General features: G+C 40.9%; 1 protein-coding gene across 1 annotated transcript; it reads right to left on the bottom strand.

Moving 5' to 3' along the window:
- Positions 1-7,731: 7,731 nt before the first annotated feature.
- DDX20 (DEAD-box helicase 20) lies at positions 7,732-18,201 on the bottom strand. The gene is made up of 11 exons (XM_060090259.1): positions 17,873-18,201; positions 17,044-17,138; positions 16,088-16,256; positions 15,377-15,491; positions 15,110-15,252; positions 14,840-14,978; positions 14,460-14,518; positions 13,152-13,234; positions 12,694-12,799; positions 12,457-12,558; positions 7,732-9,494 (listed from the first exon to the last, which is right to left on the bottom strand). Exons 1-11 carry the CDS (start codon positions 18,171-18,173, stop codon positions 8,332-8,334), a joined length of 2,475 nt encoding a protein of 824 aa, XP_059946242.1. The 5' UTR covers positions 18,174-18,201; the 3' UTR covers positions 7,732-8,331.
- Positions 18,202-20,117: the final 1,916 nt, after the last annotated feature.

Below are 20,117 nucleotides of genomic sequence, written 5' to 3'. Positions count from 1 at the left end.
AAGAACAGAGTGCTTCCCTTGTGGTTGGAACCACTGGTGTTGTTTGAAGTTTCCATTTCTGGGGAAGAAAGGGAATGTCCACATTTATCTCACTGGGATCTTGGAAAAGGAAATAGCCAGCACCAGAGAGGCACAGTCAATGCCAGTGTGTGCCAGTGAAGAGAGAACAGAAGAACCCAGGGCTCCCAGCTGCAGCCAGCCCCTGTGGCACCTTGCTCTGTACCCTTCTTTCAGGACCCACCATAAAGCCCATCCAGAGCTCTGACAAGAGGCCCCATGAGCAGTTTCCCGCAGAGAAGGCAGCGGTATGGGGACCAAGCTTTTGACTTATCTCACACCTGAGGCAACTCCCACGGAGGCTGCAGAAGGTTAAGCCTGTGTGCCTCATGAAGGATGCTCCAAAGAGTGAAATCAAGTAAGAGATTATAGATGATTCTTATCTGGTCTGAATGATGCCTTGAGATCTGAAGAGTCTTCAGGCCTGATGTCCCTGAAGATAACTGAAATGGGGGAGAAGCCTGATCACCTCCCTGCAAGTGAGGAAGTGAATATTATTCTTGGAAAACCTGGACACATTTCTGTGCAAGTGGTTTGCATCCTGATGGGGCTGGGAACAGCATTTCTGGAATCCAATCAATTTTCACTGCTTTTAGCAGAGCAGGTGGGCCTTGGGGTTAGTGACCAGGCCCTTTCGGCCTTCCCCAATCTCCAACTTCCCTATTGCAGTCTCTCTAGCCTGGACTCTTAGCCACAGGAGCTCCTTGGGAACTCTTTATCCATTCAACAGCTTAGTGGTTAGCTGTTTAATGGTAGACCAAGAATTTTTCTGCCTACTTCAGCCATCCAGAAGAGTTTCACTAGCTGGGAACCTAAAAACACCTTCAATGGGCTTCCCTATGACCCCAGCTCTACTGACCCTGTAGAAGGAGAAAGTCAAAGGGATGTGAGGTGGCACCTAACCAGAAGGTGAGCAGAAGGGCAGAGGAGTCGGAGCCTTCTCCTTTACACTATCCTCACTGACCACTGACTGAGTCCCTTCTCTGGGTCTGGCCTCAAGGATTTCCCCCTAACCCGAGAATGGGGTGGTCTGGCCCTCTGAGCTTATGGTGTAAGTAGGCAGAAAAGCTTTACAATTACAGAGGAATACATGTGTACACACAAACACACAACAACCTAAACACACTTGCATACTTAATCCCATTCACATCATCCACATATCTCATTAGGGAAGGCAGAGGACTGGGCTGGACTCCATTTAGAGGGCAGGCAAAGGACTAGAAAAGGAATTTTTCTTTTGAAAGAATGGGTAATGGAACAAAGTTAAACAAGGTTTAAGTTTCTAAGTATATATCATAGGAACTGAATGGGGTAAAGGATAAAGAGGTAAATAGGAACATGGTTACACACACATAGGAACTGCCTGTGTTTAAGAACAGGTCATCACAGAGTTAGAATAATGACTGCTCCAACCCAGGACCTGTTTGGTAGTGCACCAGGGGAGCTTACTAGTGGTTCCCACAAAAATTAATGAAATTAAAAAAAATCATGTCCCAAATAATTTCCCATTTTCTTGACCCTAATGAACTGAATGTTTTGTATTTCTTCAATTTCATTTCCAAATCCCACATTACACCAGTTCCTAAACCACCATTATTAGACTAACCCCTTCATCTCCATCCCCCAGTGTAGCCTTAGCCAAAGATGAGAGATCCAGTTCACACAAGAAAATGGCTCATCTACACAACAGAATAGAGCAAGACTACACTGCTAAGGGGCATTTGTAAGTAAAAAGAAGGTCCAAAGTGTGCCAAATCAGTTGAATGTCTAACTCATTGGCCAGTGACTGAAGAACCAGGATATTATCAGGGTTTTCAGGGGGCAATGGCTTTCTGGTGAAATGACTCGAGCTTTCATAGTTCATGAACCACTTCAGCATAATAGATTTACAAAGCTACCTATCCCATTCAATCCTACTCAACATTAGGGAGGGTTAAAAACCAACCAATAAGCTAGATTGAAATGAATGGAAACTTAGAAAACATGGAATAGAGTGAATCAGAACTAGAAGAGATTAAAGAATATCTAAGTCATTTTACAGTATAGAAGGCTGAGGCCCAGAGAAATTAAGTGACCTACTCAAGGTCATGCAGTTATTTAATGACAGGACTGGGACCAGAACCCAAGTCCCTTGGCTATTAGTCTAATGCTTTTCCCTACACCCACTGCCTCTCAGAGCAATGATGCTTTAGAGAAGACCCATCAGAGATTACTTGTTATATCTAGAGACATAGTCTTATGTGAATGTCAATTATTACTTGGACACAGCCCTTGGAAACCACTGACTGTACTAATACAAACCATACTTTGGAAACCACCATCCACTAGATATAACTAGCTATGGACTATCAATTCTGTCAAAAATAGGTAAGTGAATAGTCAGTTTTTTTCAGTCAAATGCTGTCTCTCCTCAATGAAGAGTGGGCTAGGACAACATTTTAAAACATACCTTCTATAGTCCTTTTAATCCTTTCCACAACCTCTGGTGGTAGTAGATCAAATACCTAAATCCTTGATTTACAGAGAAGAAAACAGGCAGAAAGAAGCTGAGTAACATTCAAGTTCACATGGCAAGTTAGTGGCAGAACTATGTTTGCAATCCAGGGCTTAGACATCTTGTCCCAGGACTTTTTCCTCTACATCATGTTGCATTACTCTGAGGATTGCTTATATATTTTAATATCTGGATTTCAAGGCTGGTGATTAGGGAGAGGAAACATTATACTCAAAACCACCCTGAACCAGGACCTCCAGAAGCAAACTCTGTACTATTTCTTCTTCATCCCCTCTTTTCATAACTAGTGTCAAGCTCAAGACTAACTGCATAGAATCCTGTTCAAAAGACTATATAGTCTCAATGATAGTTGAACACATGAGTCTACAGTCATACAGGAGTATAAAGTCAGCAAGTAGAAAAGTGAAATTAAGAAAAATAATTTGAACAGAAATTAAAGTGGATAGTTAATGCTGATCGACAATTTTAAAAAAGTCAACTTGTGGATATGTTGAGGACTTTACCCAGTTTTCAAACTATGATTCCTGCAGTTCGGGATCATGTCACTTGTCAGAATATTGGCAGGGAAAGTACATTGAAAGATGTACCTAGATTTTTTTCCTTATTTTTTTTTTTTTTTTTTTTTTTTACTTTGCAGAGGTAGTGGTTGAAATTTATCTAAACCTAGATGTTTAGGTTAATAATGAATTCTAGTGATCCAGGTTCCCTCATTTCAATTACTAGGTAACTACAAGGCAGAAAGATCCTAATGCTGTTAATCTAAGGCAATATTTGTTTCCCTTCTAATCTAGTTGGCATGGTAACGATGACAAACAGGAACCAAAAAGACTTTTATTTTCCCTTTCTGATGTCCTTATGAAATCTCAGCATTTGCAACGCTTTAAAATGATTGAAGGAAAAGCGTTGTTATGACCCATCACCCTCGGAGCCCAAAGAACATCATGAAGAGCATCATTAGAACTAAGAGAAAGTGGATCAGAAAAAGAAACAGCTTTAAAGGGGTTCCTTTTGAGTCTTGTTTTCTACTCAGAATGTTCTATGTTTTTCTCATCAAGTGTGGGAATATATTTATCTTAGCAGGTTACTTAACTACACTGGATAATGTCACACTAACCAGTGTAGGGCACTGACCCAAGTCCTGGGGGGCTCCTTGGACCAACAGACTATTTTACAAACCTGGGTGGTGGGAGGGATGGTATATTTTTGATAATCAGACATTCCAATGTAATGTTTTCCTTAGAGGTCACCCTCCCCCATTAATGTTATCGTGGAAAACATCAAGTGTGTTCTTTTCTATTTTCATATAATAAATGGGCTTTGCTTACCAACATCACAATGGCAAAGAAGAAATACTGTACAAAACTGCAGGAAGATAAACATGTGAAAACTTTCTATGGGGAAAAAAAAAACTCTTGAGTTTCCTGTCGTCTTCTTTTGAAACTGTAGTGCATATGTTAAAATGTATATCATTTACAGTATTGAGTCATGTGCCACTGCTGTACCTGATGTATCCAATCTGGATTAAACAAACTATGTGCCGCAAACCCTAACATGATTACGATTGTTTATTTTAATACCAGTTCTCCTGCTATACATTAGAAAATAGGGTAATTTTGTTTGGGGGGAAGTTTTTTTTTTTTTAAACATCTTTATTGGAGTATAATTGCTTTACGAGGTGTTAGTTTCTGCTGTATAACAAAGTGAATCAGCTATACATATACATATATCCCCATATCTCCTCCCTCTTGCGTCTCCCTCCCACCCTCCCTATCGCACCCTTCTAGGTGGTCACAAAGCACCGAGCTGATCTCCCTGTGCTATGCGGCTGCTTCCCACTAGCTATCTATTTCACATTGGTAATGTATATATGTCCATGCCACTCTCTCACTTCGTCCCAGCTTCCCCTTCCTCCTCCCGGTGTCCTCAAGTCCATTCTCTATGTCTGTCTTTACTCCTGCCCTGCCACTAGGTTTATCAGTACCTTTTTTTTTTTAAGATTCCATATATTTGAACAGAGACTTTCTTCCTTGCCAGAAGACTCACAGAATCTCAGAAGGGTACTTAAGGGCTAGTCTCATCTTCCCTTCCCTGCCCTCCCTCAATGCAAGCAACTCCTCTATGACATCTGAGATGGTTCTTGCCTGCTTGTATGCTTTAGTCATGGATGGTTCACTAACAGGAAAAGCATTTGGCATTTGCCAACAGCTCTATTTTGAGACACAGCCCTGTATTACTGAAAGAAAATATGCTTTTAATCTGCACTGGTTCTGCTGAGAATACACTGAATATCCACCCCTTCATCTAAACCAACATCTCAAACTAAAAACTCAAAATTAAATGCTATACAGGGTATAGCAGAAAGCTTGGAAATCAGATGACAGAGGCCCTTAGGTTCTATCACTTATTTATATGGCTTCATATCAGTCTCTTCTCTCTTGGCCTGTTTGTTTTCTCCTCTTAAAAATGAGGGGATTGGATTAGATATCCTTAAGATCTGTTCTAACCTTAATAATTCTAGTTTAGGTAGTGAGAGCAAAAGGCGTTTTCATATTTCACCGTAATTTGGCAAGAACAACAGGGATTCTTTTGATTTACCCACAACAACCAGATCCCAATAGATGAAAACTGAAATAGAAATGGAAGGCTTAGGCCAATGCGTGATGCCAGAAGGCCCTAGAAGTTGGCTGTGAAATTCATTTCAATCACTAATGTTCATATCCTTATCACCCACTAGGTGTCACTACAGATTCACAGCTCAAATAATCTGGAGCAAAGTAACTGGAAACCAGATGTGGTGCGCAATAACGTGCTTTTTCATTACAAAGCACTAAATGTTAACTGGGATATATGTGCTTGTTCACAGCGGCACAAAACAATATTCTGCCAAAACAAGAGAATAACCTTGTCAGAGTTCCAATGTCAGCTATGACTATCAAAAATATAATTTTATCTTTTAAGATTAACATAGGTTTATTTATATTTGGGGGAGAAAAAAACCCCTCAAACTACTCCCTTGTCTCATGAGTTGATCTGTAACTACTATAATTTCTGTTCAATTATTTTTAGTATTCAGGGGCTGAAGTTTACCTTTAAACTTTTTTTTTAAGGTTAGGTTATGTTTAAAAGGTTAGCAATTATTATTGCAATACTTAAACTACTTTAGAAAATATTACTTTTAATTACCCAAAATAACTTGTATCCTCTAAGTCAGAATTATCCAAAGCAACAGGTTTCTCAAACATTTCTCTACATGTTAATAATACTGCTAGCCTAATTTAAGTTAAAGCCTAACTTGAACAGCTGTAATAAGTGTATTGATTTAGTATTCTAGAATTCAGACATTAAACCAATTCACACTAGCCCTCATCCAAATTAAGTGAATGTATAAAGGCTCTCTATACTCATAAAAAGATTATTCTTTTCTCTAACTAGAAATTATCTTCTCTTACTAGTCATGTATTAGTTAAATCTTAGAACTAGAAGGGACCCTAAAAATCTAGTCCAACTGCCTCCTTTTATTGGAGAAAATTGGACCCCGAGAGGTTAAATGACTAGTACAAAGTAAAAAATAGGTAGTAACAGAGTCAACCAAGACAACTGCTCCTTCTACTACACAACAAAACATTCTCAAGTGAATGTGCCTAAAAGCTATCTATAGTCCCCAAAAGATTAAGGGGATATGCACCTAGAATGACAATTCCAAATTAAAATTGCACACAAACACAGTAACACACAAATGCCAGCAGATTCCTTCCACAGCCACAATAATTACATCCCTTATTTGGGAAGGTAACTGCTGAAATTTCCCTAGCAAATGCTTATGAAAAATGAAACAGTATTATTTTCATGTTATGTACATGCTTACCTCCAGCTTATTTTTCTATTAAAAAAAAAAGCGATCACAAGACAATCCTAAAAGAGAATCCAATTAATTTCAAGACTAATGGGTACCCTCATCTCTAATTAAGATGCAGGAGTATCCTGATTAAAATCCCCTAGCAATGACAAACTGTGAACTTGGCTGTATTGTGGGGGAAAGGGTAGAAAAAAAAAAAAAAAAACCCAGGAAAGTTCAATTATATAGCAGCAACAAGATCTTAAACATGTAATTAAAGTCTTTTTAATGACATTCTGGACCTAATTATGGATTTGCTATTTACAGTGTTAATTAATTCACTCTAACTTGGCAATACATGTACAGTACTGATACATATAAATAAAGCATATCATTGCGCAACCCAAATGACAGGAATCTAAGTTAAACAGTTTAGGGCTGTTATGTGAGTGTCAGACAGTAAATGACAATGGCTGTGGATGTTTGCTGACAGCCGTGGGGGAAAGTGTTTATATTGCCTAGACAAGTATGCACACAGGAAAGGAGAGCTTCCCTTCCCTTTTAAAAAGTAAATACATCTCTCTATTCCTACTCGGTTCTCACCACAAATCCATTCACAGAGAAGTTTGGGAACCAATTGTATATTCATAAAAGAACTGCCACAGAGAAGAAATTAAAGAATATGTAACTTCCAATTACATTTATCTAAATCATAATTTACAGATACAGCATCTCAGAAAAATGCTAGAAACTTCCCTTAGCATACCAGCAGAGTACGGCAGTTCTTAACCTGGGTTCCACTGATGGGCTTCAAAGGGTCTATGAACCCTTTGAAATTACATATACAATTCTTGATTATACAGAGTGAGAAATTTTCTGGGACAAATCTATAGCTTTCATCAGATTCATAAAAGGATCCAAAAATTAACGAAGATTAAGAGCTGCTCCTTTTCCTGAGAAACAAAAACAAGACAGCCACTGATGATCCTTAGCTATTTAATGCACATCAAAAACACAGACAGGGCTTCCGTGGTGGCGCAGTGGTTGGGAGTCTGCCTGCCGATGCAGGGGACATGGGTTCGTGCCCCGGTCCGAGAAGATCCCACATGCCGCGGAGCGGCTGGGCCTGTGAGCCATGGCCGCTGAGCGGCTGGGTCCGTGAGCCATGGCTGCTGAGCCTGCGCGTCCGGAGCCTGTGCTCCGCAACGGGAGAGGCCACAACAGTGAGAGGCCCGCGTACCGCAAAAAAAAAAAAAAACCCAAAGAACACAGACAGCTTCTACAATTCTAAAGGCAAAAGATATTCAAAAGATGAACAAACATGTCAACACACTTGGCTAAGTTTCTATGTTTACTGGTAATAAATATTTTTACTGGAAGCAAACAGCATCAAATCAAGGACCTTTGGGAAAGTCTGAAGCAATGTTTATTCCTTCCTGCCTAAACCTAAAAGGAGAGGGGGTTTTCTGATCTACCATGCTACAAATTTCTACAAGAACACACCTCTATGGAAATATAGCCCAAGACTTTTGGAAAGAACTCCACAGCATAAACTTGCATTATTTTTCAAATCTCAACTGTTTTTATTTCTTTTAAGTAAGCAGTGGCATATGTCTTTTCAAGTGTTTCTTTTTGGAACGGCTTACAGAAAATGGCACCCTGGGACCTTTAGCTCTATGTCCCCCAAATTTTCTTTCAAGAATCTCATCCAGGAAGTTTTTTTAAAGAAGATAATTCATCTGACCTGAATCAGGTTGATTTAGGTCAAAAGAATCTGAAAACTACATGTGTCCCAGTGGAAAGCCTCAAAACTTCTCCAGTTCCTCAAAAATGCCACTATATGCCACTCTACTACAGGTCAAGGATGGCAATCCAAAGGTATCACTTGTTGATATTACCAGATGGCATGACGTACAGCCTATAATCACTGGTTGCCACGCATCATTTCTTGTAGATAAATGGTATTCATGTGATAGGCTGCCATCCAGCTTGGATGCCTCTGAGCATTCCAATAATACGACTGAGAAGCAGCAGCATAGTATTCCTGCCACGCCCAGTAGTAAGCTCTCCAGTACTCCTCATAGTCCTGACAGGTGTTAGAAAAACTCGGATGTGTTTCCCTATGGCGGTCATACCAACCATCTTCCTGGGGTTCTGTATGCAATCGATAGGAAGACCGCCTGCGAAGGGTCCTCCGGCTCTGCTTAGCTCTCTGGTCATGGTTAGCTCCCTCTTTATGCCTTGCCTTTATTTGGATTTCAGGTGATTCTTGATACTCTACTAGACGAGGGGTGTCATTTCCATTCAGAGGTTGTTCCAAAGAGATATGGCCACCCACAGGAATAGATTCCGTGTCTTTCAGCTGAGTATCAGAAGAACCTTCCAAGTATGACTTACTTCCTTTGCTCTGGGAAGAACTCCTTGAACTGTAAGAATCACTGTCACTCTCAGAGTCTCCAGATTGGCTACTACTTGCCAATATCTGCACGCTGTCTTCAGTAATTCTATTTCTCACAAAACCATTTTGAGGATTCACAGTCTGATCCCCAGGACCTGTGTAGTGTCTGATGACTTCCACAGGTTTCTCTAACCCCTCTTTAATATAGTGTTCATAATCCTCCATCAATTCTGCAAAAGTCAAAGTACATGGCAGATGGGTTTTAAAGGAAGACAGACAAGGAATTTTGGGGAGTGACACAGAAGCTTCTTTGACTTGGTGCTGACTGTTAGCAGAGTTTTCAACAGAGGTCTGAACAGAATTCTTCATTTGCTCTTCCAATTGTACTGCACAGCCCAGTTCTTTTGGTGACATGGCTTTTTCTATAATTCCACACTCTGAGTGGCTTTTCACAGGAAGCTTTTGTTTGGTATTATTTTTTGATTTGACTGATAGTGCAGATACAGAAGTATTTCTAGATGAAGCCATGTGGTTACCATGAGCTTTCTGAGTTTGAAAGGTGCTCTCTATTTTTTGAATTGGTTTTAGGGTCTGTGTAGGTATACTTGCTAAGCCATATGTATGCATGGCAGCTTCAACCTCCACATCCCAATCCAAACATTCTTCCATCAGACCAGGAGGAATAGGATCTACATAAAAGGAATAAAAAAAGTATTAAATTCTCGAGCTGTTCTAGACCAGCATTTTCTGAATGGATTAATAAAGCTTTCCATGGTCAAATAAGATTAAGAAACAAAATATACTAACACTATACTAAGAAGCTTAATATATTAGTATTTTAAAAGACCTAAGCAAAACTTGCAGTAAGGAAATTTGCCCAAAAATATAAAAGACCCATCCCATACCCCCTCACTCGAAAAGAGCTTATTATTCTAGGAGTGAGGTATGCCTCTACAGCGATTCTCCCATCCTTCCTCGTCTCCCTCTCCCCAACTCCTCCCCATTATCTCACTACTGATAACAGCAAAACAAGATATTAGAAAATGGATTGTGCTCCCCAAAGCTTACCAACTGGGAAATATTACAACTGCAACTCTGTACCCAAGTAAATCTGCCACCCTATATTCTACCAGGGGAAAATCACTGCCCTCAACGGTGGAGGAAAAAAACCTCCACGGGGAAAAAAGCCAGATGACTGTGAAAAGATCTGTGGTACCAATGGCACTTGTAAGTTTAAAAAAATTTGCTGGCTCTAACTCTCTAAATTCCCTATCCCATCCAGGCATGACAATTTGCTTCCACCTGCACTCAGATCTTTCCAGAGTGTGACCAATTTTCATCTTAGGCAGACTAAGTACACAGAGGCCCTGCTTTACAAAGACCTCACCTGTCTGTTGCTGCTAGTGATGTTGCATGTAGTGTACCCACTACTCATTCCCTCAGATCTGGATTCTTCAGCTGGGACTCTTGATCCTTCACTGAACAGACCCTCTAACTAAACTTGGATTCCTACTAAGGTGCCATCCCTTGCTTGCGGAGACCTATCATTCAGGCCAATTCCCCCCTGATCCTGCTCCAGGCAACTCACCCGAACAGTCTGTTGTCACACAAGTGCCTAGTCCAGTATAGATCTAACACTATAAATATCATTTTCTCATCATTTCGGGGCTCTGTTAACTTTTCATAAAGATCCAAATATGTCACTTTCCGGTAACCAAAGGCAAATCTTATTTTTATCACTAGATGTTATGATACTGAGTCCTACCACAAGTCCTAACTCCCTTGTACCAATTTTCGATTTATTTTTTCCATTATTTATAACTATAAAGATCACCAATAGACTTATACATAGAGAGAATTAACAAAATATAGTCTTAGAACTGATAGAGAACCTAAAGACCATCTACTCTAAAAACAAATATTTTGTAAATCAGGACATAAGCTTAGAGCAATTTAAAAAATCTGTGAAAATGAGTTATCACAAAGCCAAAACTACTAAAATCCACAGTACTCCCAAACCTGTGCTTCATCTAGCTTTGTAAAAATCACTAAAGGAGTTAAATATAAATTGGTAAAATATTCATTGTTATATTTATTCAATAACTACATATTCCATCTTCCAGAAGGTCATGTATACACTATATAAGTATACATTTATGTATCTATACAACGTATATATACACACACTAACATGCATACATTAACATATACAGTTGACCTTTGAATAACACGGGTCTGAACTGCAGGTCTGAACTGTGCAGGTCCAGTTATATGCAGATTTTTTCCAATACGTACAACAGTACTATACAATCTGCTGTTGGCTGAATCAGTGGATGTGGAAAGGCAGGGATGGAAGACTGACTATAAGCTATACAGGGATTTATGCTGCATGGAGGCTCAGTGCCTCTAAACCCCCCATTGTTGTTCAAGGGTCAGTTGTATAGCAAATAAACCGTATTTCCACCCAGGAGTTATTGTGGGTTTTTTTTTTTTTTTAGTAAGTTTGTTTATTGATTGATTGACTGGCTGCATTGGATCTTCGTTGCCGCGCACGGGCTTTCCCTAGTTGCGGTGAACGGGGGCTACTCTTCGTTGTGGCTCACGGGCTTCTCATTGCAGTGGCTTCCCTTATTGTGGAGCACGGGCTCTAGGCTCGTGGGCTTCAGTAGCTGTAGCTCGTGGGCTCTAGAGCACAGGCTCATTAGTTGTGGCGCATGGGCTTAGTTGCTCTGCGGAATGTGGGATCTTCCCGGACCAGGGATCGAACCCGTGTCCCCTGCACTGGCAGGTGGATTCCTAACCACTGCGCCACCAGGGAAACCCCAAGTTGCTTTTTAAAACTGCTGTCTTGGAAACAATGCATGTTTGAAACTATTAATGATCTCTTGAAAACTTTTTTAGAAACCCTAAAAAACTGGGCGGGCACTTCCAGGAGCCACAGCTACTGAGCCCACGTGTCACAACTACTGAAGCCCGCGTGCCTAGAGCCCACGTACTGTAACAAGAGAAGCCACTGCAATGAGAGGCCCGCGCACCGCAACGAAGAGCAGCCCCCGCTCACCGCAACTAGAGAAAGCCCGTACGCAGCAACGAAGACCCAACAAAGACCCAACACAGCCAAAAATAAATAAATAAAATTTTTTTAAAAAGCAGCTTGATAAATGATTCATTACAATCAAAAGAAAACACTTCAACATTTTCAGAACAGTGTTCAAATTAAAGATACTATTCCTTCCCCATGGTGACAAAGGAGAATATGGCAAGAATTACCTTCATAGCAACATAAGAGGTAAAATACATCCCTTGATATAAAAGAATAAAATCAAATTTCAGGGCTACAAAGTAAAATATGGAGTTAATACAGTAGGAAAATATTTTTCATTTTTCATGTGTTGTTAGCTTGCCATCTTCTCCCTGCTACTTATTAGCTGTAAGACCTTAGACAAATATTTAACCTCTCTATGCCTCAATATCCTCATCTACAAAAGGTAGATAATAATAGCACATACCTCACATAATTGTGGTGAGAATTACATGAGTTAACATATATACTTAGAACAGTATCCAACACGTAAGTACTCTATGTTAACTATTATTTTTTTAGGCCTATCATCATTATTTTTACAGCAATATGAAACAGACAAAATATACCTGGTAAAGGCAGAAGATTGATCTTACATTTCTGGGCAATTTTCATCACCATATTTTCTTCTTCTCCCCTACAGCAGTAGGTCACTGTCAGTCCCAAAGTACCTAAAGCACAGAAGGAATGTTAAGTAGTAAATCATTTTCACATATATGACACTTCAAGTCCACCTGTCACATTATAGCTTCCTCCCCTTAAAGAAAGCACCCCAACTTTTTTCTTTTTCTTTTTTTTTTTTTTACCAAAACGGCCAGCTCTGCCAATCCGATGCATATATGTCTCCCAATCCAATGGTACATCCAGGTTTACAACCAGATTCACGTTCTCAGCATCAATTCCACGGGAAGTCTTGAATTGAAGAAGAGAACAGTTGTATGTGTGCATTAGCCATTGCATGGCACACTATATTATTCAGTATAACCAAGAGCCAAATTAAGAATAGGAGGATATTTAAGAACAAGGAGGATATTTAGGAGCAAAGGAAAAGAAAATTCATCTCTAATGACTAATTTCAACAATAAAGATAAAAATATAAAAGACATTTTTAGGAAGAAGGCATATTCCCCAGGACTGGAAAGACAATTATCTTCTGGTATTCTTGTCAGATACACCCACCTAAAATAATAGATGAAATCTGTACATTTGATAACAGAACATACGTCCAGATGGATTAGTCACCCAAACTGAACAGGAAATTTACCAAATCTGTGGAAACGAGGACTCTGCAATGAAACTGCTTCAGTTTAGCCATAGCATCAAGACGCTGATTCTGATTCATGTTGCCTAAAAAGACCCAGAAAGAAAGTCATATAAAAACAAGTGAACATACATTTATCAAATCCACAAAAATCAGAAACCGTAATTGCCAGTCTTAACACTTTAACAACCAAAGTTAATTCTGTCCTTATATGCAAATCTAGGTTAAGAACTAAAGTCAGGAAAAACAAACAAACAAACAAAACCTAAAGTCAGAATCTTCTAAAATATGGTTAGGCAATCAACTCGAAATTCAATTTTAAATGGTGACTAGGCTATGCCTGCAGATATAACATTATATCTGGGCTTCCCTGGTGGCGCAGTGGTTGAGAGTCCCCCTGTCGATGCAGGGGACATGGGTTCTTGCCCCGGTCCGGGAAGATCCCACATGCCACAGAGCGGCTGGGCCCATGAGCCATGGCCGCTAAGCCTGCGCTCCGCAACGGGAGAGGCCACAACAGTGAGAGGCCCGCGTACCGCAAAAAAAAATTTTTTAAATTAAATTAAATGTGGGAACAGATGTATATGTATGACTGATTCACTTTGTTGTAAAGCAGAGACTAATAAAATAAATAAATAAATAATAAAAATTTAAAAAATTAAAAAAAACATTATATCTACAAAGTGCCATATGAGGTTTAACAATTCTTAGGAAAATAAAATTGCTTTAACCAGCTGTTTACCAATTTGGTGTTGAAGTGTGACCTATCATCCAAATACTGGTCCATGAGAAAACAGTCTCCCCAGTATCTCATGATATACCACAACTAAATGAGCTTATGCTAACAGGTTAAAAACTAAGCTGAGATAGCAATCAAAACTCTAAAAAGGATCTCACTTAACAAAAATTCCTTTAAATCTTTCATTCCTAGGTCAACAGTAGTAATTTAGCTTTGTGTCAAAAATGAATTAGTTTTGCCTTCCACAAGACTGTAAAAGTCAATTTAGTTAGCAATTCTTTGCATTTTTTACAATGATTATCTTAAGATAATAAAGACAGACTCTATTTTGTAAAGTTATTAAGTTCTTTGTGGATATAACTCCAGTTTTCTAGTTTTTTAGTATATACCATGTTACTTCTTAAAAAGACAAATCCCAGTGAAAAATAAACCTGAAATTCCTTTTACTCTGAAGACTCAGTGTAACCTCACACTCACAAGACAACTCAGGAAGTGGTATCTCTTCCTCCTGACTTTGGAGAAGCTTCAAGTCAGGATACTAAACAAAGATTAAAGTTAAGAGATGAACTTACCTGAAATGCACTCTGCAGGAAAGCCTTTAGAAGAAAGGATATCAGCCAAGTGTTGTGCTCTATGAAAAATAACACAGAGGGTTATAACTTTACAGATACTGCCCCACACCTATCCTTTTATTTCACAAGTTCCCCAGATGACTTTTCTTTTTTTTTTTTTTGCAGTACGCGGGCCTCTCACTGTCGTGGCCTCTCCCGTTGCGGAGCACAGGCTCCAGACGCGCAGGCTCAGCGGCCATGGCTCACAGGCCCAGCCGCTCTGTGGCATGTGGGATCCTCCTGGACCGGGGCACGAACCCGCGTCCCCTGCATCGGCAGGCGGACTGCCAACCACTGCGCCACCAGGGAAGCCCCCCAGATGACTTTTTAAGGTACATTACCTGCTGTGTAAATTAGAAAAGACTAAGGCTTGATTAAATGGAATTTTGCTGAACAATTCTTGTAAATGCTGAGTCTTTTCCTCAAAAATCTTATGGGCCAAAGGGTATGAACTGACAACTTTGTAGTACTGCTTCAAACCTACAAAGAAGAGTCTTCTGTTAAAATGAACATATTTTCTATAGCAAATATGAAAGCAAAAGCCAACTTAGCAAAGGAAAGCTCCAGAATATCACAAACCAGCCCACTAAATATCCAATGTCTGTACACACCTATGAGACTCGGATCACTGGAATTTAGTCTTACAAAAGTGGGCTCTCTCATGTACTTTGTCAAAGCATTAGCCAAAAATTCAGGGTAAGTAGCTGACACTGCCAACATCTGTTTACTGGCAGGCAAGGAAGAATAAATCCAACTGCAAAATAGAAGAAAAACACACACACCATGGAAACTATTCAGATGATAATCACCACCTACAAAAGCAAAAGACAGATACTTTGGGGCACCATTTTAATAGTCAAGTTAGTTATTTTTCTTACTTTATTTGCTCCTGGAAGCTGCCTTCTTCTAAAAGCTTATCTGCTTCATCAAGAATAAAGAGACGTATACTGCCTGGATTCAAGTAGTCAAGTTCTATCAGTTGTTTAATTCTGCCTAAAGTCCAGAAAAAAACATATTCAAATATTCATATGCACCAAAACTGTGCAAATTTCAGCCAATGTTGTTATTCTACTTACAGGTTGAATTGCTGACTTTCCTGACCCAACCCTCATTATTCTTTACACATTAAACCACAAATTAGAAATCCTGAGTTCTGATCCTCCCTAAATCCATTATTTTTTCCCTCACATTTCATCACCAATATGTATGGAAAATAAACACTTCCTGTCAAAAGACTTGTAAGGCACTGAATGCTAGATTATGATTCTGAGTGACTCATGACCAAAGGACTAATACGGAAGCAAAGAATAATCCCAATCCATGGCTTAGAAGGGCTTTCTGAAATCTTCTCCTTCCTCTTCTTCTCAGAAGCCTATCCCATACTTGTTCTTAAACATCCTTAGAAACAGAAATTTCAAAAATTCTGTTGGTAATCCAGTCATGTGTTTATATCTCACTAATCTAATGCTCTTCATTTTTAATCCTCAAAATAATTATCATAATTATCAAAGATTGCCATATTCTTATTGTTATATAGAAGTGTTCAGTTACTTAAAAGCTCCAGTTATTAACAGGCATTGATATCTTACCAGGAGAACCAACAGCAATATGACACTTTTTAAGTCTGGTTTTGTCTTGTGATAATGGAGTCCCTCCGATAAACACATGACACTCTAAGCCTTCCATTTTTATTCCAATGGCTGTGATAACAGAATGTATCTGTACAGCAATTTCTCTTGTAGGAGCCAAGATCAAAATCTAAAAACAACATAAAATATACCTTTAACAAGTCGGTAAAATAAATACATAAGGCAGGACTCAAAAAGCTTTACAGTGTTTTTGAACCCAGATATGAGTATCTGGGTTAAAAAACACTGTTAAAGAGTCATCATCAGATATACATGACTGAGAACTTGAAATACAGCCTGCTGTAACTACTAAACCACAAAGTAAGACTATGAGGGTCATACCTGATTCATCTTTATATCCCCAATGCCTGGCGTACTGTTTAAACATGACATGGGCTCAACAAATCTTTGCTGAAGAAATCATCTCCAAACCCAAATCTCCTGTTAATTTGGGTAAGGTCCTCTTAGACCCTACTCTGAGAGAGCCCAGAAGACGGAAGATCAGTATAATACATTCACTGTAAGAACCACATGCAGTTGCCTACAATAGCCAAACACCTCATTACCATGAATCAGGTCAAATGCTAAACCTCACCACAATCTAGTGTGCAAATAAAAGAATAAAGAATCCTTATCTGTATTCTCAAGTAATGACAAAATTGACACACGTGGGAGACTCATTTTATTTAACACGTAGTAATAATAGAAATCGCTAAACTTCTAACACTAATAATGTGTATTTGGTCACTAACCACACCAACACCACTCAACAGCCTTAATATCTACTTTACTTGTATACTTTTCATATGTCTTAACACGATCATTCACTTCTACCTCTGAGGAGCTACTGGTATTTCATCTGACCTGTAGTAAATCCACATAACATACTCTCCTTGGGTCCTCCGAGCTAAACTCACCTGGGTACTTAGGTTTTCAAGAACAAGAGAGTCCAAAGCAATGGTGGAGAATACACAGGTTTTCCCAGTGCCAGACTTAGCTTGAACAATTAAATCTGAGGAGGAAAAAAAAAAATTATCATTAGCCAGGACTGACTAAAGAAGCTTAGGTACCAACATGAAATCCCAGAACTAGACAGGCCTCCAGAGATCACATCCTTAACCACCTTCGTTTTTAAGTTAACTCTAAAACAAGCATGTGGCCATATCCAGAAACAGGCTTCCTCCCGGAACCTCCACCGTTTCTCTTCTTTTTTTGGCTTAGAAAGCAGAAATTTATTTTCTCAGTTTTGGAGGCCAGAAACATGAAATCAAGGTATCAGCCGGGCCACATTCCCTCCTAAGGCTCTATGGTACAATCCTTCCTGTCTCTTCCAGCTTCTGACGACTGAGACATTTCTTGGCTTGGAGCTGTGTAACTCCAATCTCTGCCTCCATTCTCACATGGCTTTCTTCTCTGCCTTTCTCCCTTCTCTTATAAGGACTCTTGTCACTGGATTTAGGGCCTACCCTAATCCAGGCTGATCTCATCTGGGATCTTTCCTGCCGTTTATATTCCCAAACGTAGAACCACCTGACAGCGTGGAATGGACCTCAACTATCTCCAAATTCAATACTGCGTCTCCGTTTGACAGAGGAGGAAACTGAGGCTCGCATGCGTGCGGCGTCTTGCCCCGGGACGAGCCCTGCAAGACGGCCGCTCTGGGCCCTTCCCGGCTCTCGCCACGGGCTTGGCCGCCGCCGCCCCCTCCTGCGGCCCTTCCGGCCCCTCCAGGGCCCCAGCCCTCACCAAGTCCGCACCGCCCCAGCGGTATGGCCTTGAGCTGCACGGGCGACGGCCGCTCGAAGCCAACCGCCCGCAGCCCCTCCAGCACCGGCCGCGACAGCAGCAGCGACTCGAAGTCCCCCGGCTCCGCCAGCAGCACGTCCCCGGTGCGGGTCCGCGGACCGTTGATGTCGTGAGCCGTCCGTAGACTCCGCACTGGCCTGGGGTCTGGCTCCGGAGCCGCGAACTGCGCGGCCACGCGCTCCGCCGGCATAGTGCTCTCCACGGTCTTTAAGGACGCCGGGGGTTCAAACGCCGCCGCCATGCTAGCCGTGCTGCCGGATCTCGCGGTACTTGGGGCGAGGCGGGGAGCCTGAGAGCGAGAAGGGGAAAAACTTTATTGGCAGTCTTCCTGCGAAGACACTGACACTCCCGGCCTCCAAGAGGAGGGGTAAGGGACGGAAGTCGGAGGCTTAGAAAGACTCGGAAAGAGCTGTAACAACAAAAAAAACGTGGCCTGAGGAAGGCGGGAAAAGGGAGGGGAGGAAAGCTGAGGCTACCGGTGTGTCGCCGCCTGCGGCCTGCAGAGGGCGCCGCGCGCTTACGGTGGGAGCACTGCCCCGCCCTGCGCCCGCGTTGCCGACCTCACAATGCTGCCTTTGTGAAGAGCCCAGTGCGTCACGCTCCCAGCCTCCGAGCTTCGGCTCGGCGGTCGACTCCTCCGGCTCCCCACCGTGTCCCGCCCCAACTCTCTGTCTCCTGTGCTCGCAGAGAGCTCCCGAAGTACAGCGAGATTTAGGATTGGCCACGTTGCCAGGTATATATCTGTGTGCTTTCATCTCTGCGTTCTCAGCCCCTACCACAGTACCTGGCACACGCTGAGCTCTGATAAAAGCAAATCGAATTGGAACCAGCAACTGAACTGACAACTCCCACATTAGTATCTACACCTCCGACCTTCCTCTGAACTCCAGACTTGTACATCCATCTCCCTTCTCAACACCTGCACTTTATGTCTAATAGCTCAAATTTAACATTTTCTGTGTGTTGCTCCTATCCCTCCCCACCACCATCCCATGGATGACAACAGTCTTTACCACTTTATTTTAGGTCTCTGCTCAAATACCACCTTTTCAAAGAGGACTTTCCTGAACACTCTATCTGAGATAGATCCCCCATTGTGGCAGCTCCCCGGCCTTTCCCATCACTCTCTATTCCCTTGTTCTGCTTTATTTTTCTGCTTATCACTAGATGAAATCATATGTTTGTTGTCTGTCTATGAGGACAGGGACCTATTCTCTTTTGTTCTCTGCAGTATCCCTAATCGGAAAAAACAATCTGACACAGAGTAAGTGCTCAATATTTATTGAATAAATGAGCTCCTATAACAAAGTCTGAGTCATAACTCCAAATGTAAGTATTTTTGGAACCTAATATTCACAATTACAAATCTAAAGATTATATCATAATTCTGTTCGTTATCTCTCACCAGCCTCACACTTCCCTACACACACACACACACACACACACACACACACACACACACAGTGATGATTCAGATTCCAAAGGAGGTAGGAGGACTTTGGCAAGGTAATCCTACTGGAAAGGTATTCTCACATGCATCTTTCTTAGAAATTTATAAAACATTGAGAAAATGTTAACTGTTCATATGAAAGAAGGGGGCCTGTTGGGAGTGTGCAGTAAAGGTTCCAGACTTCCTCTTAGTACCCCACCTCTTTCATCCACCTAATCCCTAAACCCCAAACCTGGGAATTAATTATTCTTGACTCCACCTTCCATTATCCCTCTCCCCTTTCTGTTTTGGGGGGGGGATTTGGATTGACCAGGGATTGAACCCGGGGCCATGGCAGACAGTGAAAGCACTGAGTCCTAACCACTGGACCGCCAGGAAAGTCCCTTCCCTTTCTAACAATTACTTGAGGGCAAGTAATTTTGCTTCCAAATATCTCATCCATATTTCTTCTCCAGTCTCCATAGCATCTGTCCTATTTTAGGACCTTTTAGGTCCTAACTATCACAACAACCTCCTGAATGGTTCCCCTGCCCAAATATTGCAGTTATGTTACTAGGCATAAATTATATTGCTATAGCTAAAAACAAGTCAATACAATTTTTTTCCTCAGTAGTTAAAAACTGTAATAATGCTGTTGGTCGTAATTTTTAGTGCCATAAAAATAAAACATAAAGGTAAGAGACCATTTAATAACCAGGGAAGGTATGAGAGTAACATACGCAGAAACCAGTTGGA

This window comes from Mesoplodon densirostris, chromosome 2 (assembly GCF_025265405.1).
Source record: "Mesoplodon densirostris isolate mMesDen1 chromosome 2, mMesDen1 primary haplotype, whole genome shotgun sequence".
In the NCBI taxonomy this organism is placed as follows: domain Eukaryota; kingdom Metazoa; phylum Chordata; class Mammalia; order Artiodactyla; family Ziphiidae; genus Mesoplodon; species Mesoplodon densirostris.
This window is presented reverse-complemented; position numbering and strand designations above follow the sequence as displayed.

Excerpts from the sequence above, each read along its gene's own strand:
- DDX20 (XM_060090259.1), bottom strand. The coding sequence starts at position 18,173 with ATGGCGGCGGCGTTTGAACCCCCGGCGTCCTTAAAGACCGTGGAGAGC. Across the intron at positions 14,979-15,109 it reads CAGTGATCCGAGTCTCATAG|GTTTGAAGCAGTACTACAAA; the intron begins GTGTGTACAGAC and ends TCTTCTTTGTAG. Across the intron at positions 12,800-13,151 it reads TCCTCGTTTCCACAGATTTG|ACTTCCCGTGGAATTGATGC; the intron begins GTAAATTTCCTG and ends CTTCAATTCAAG.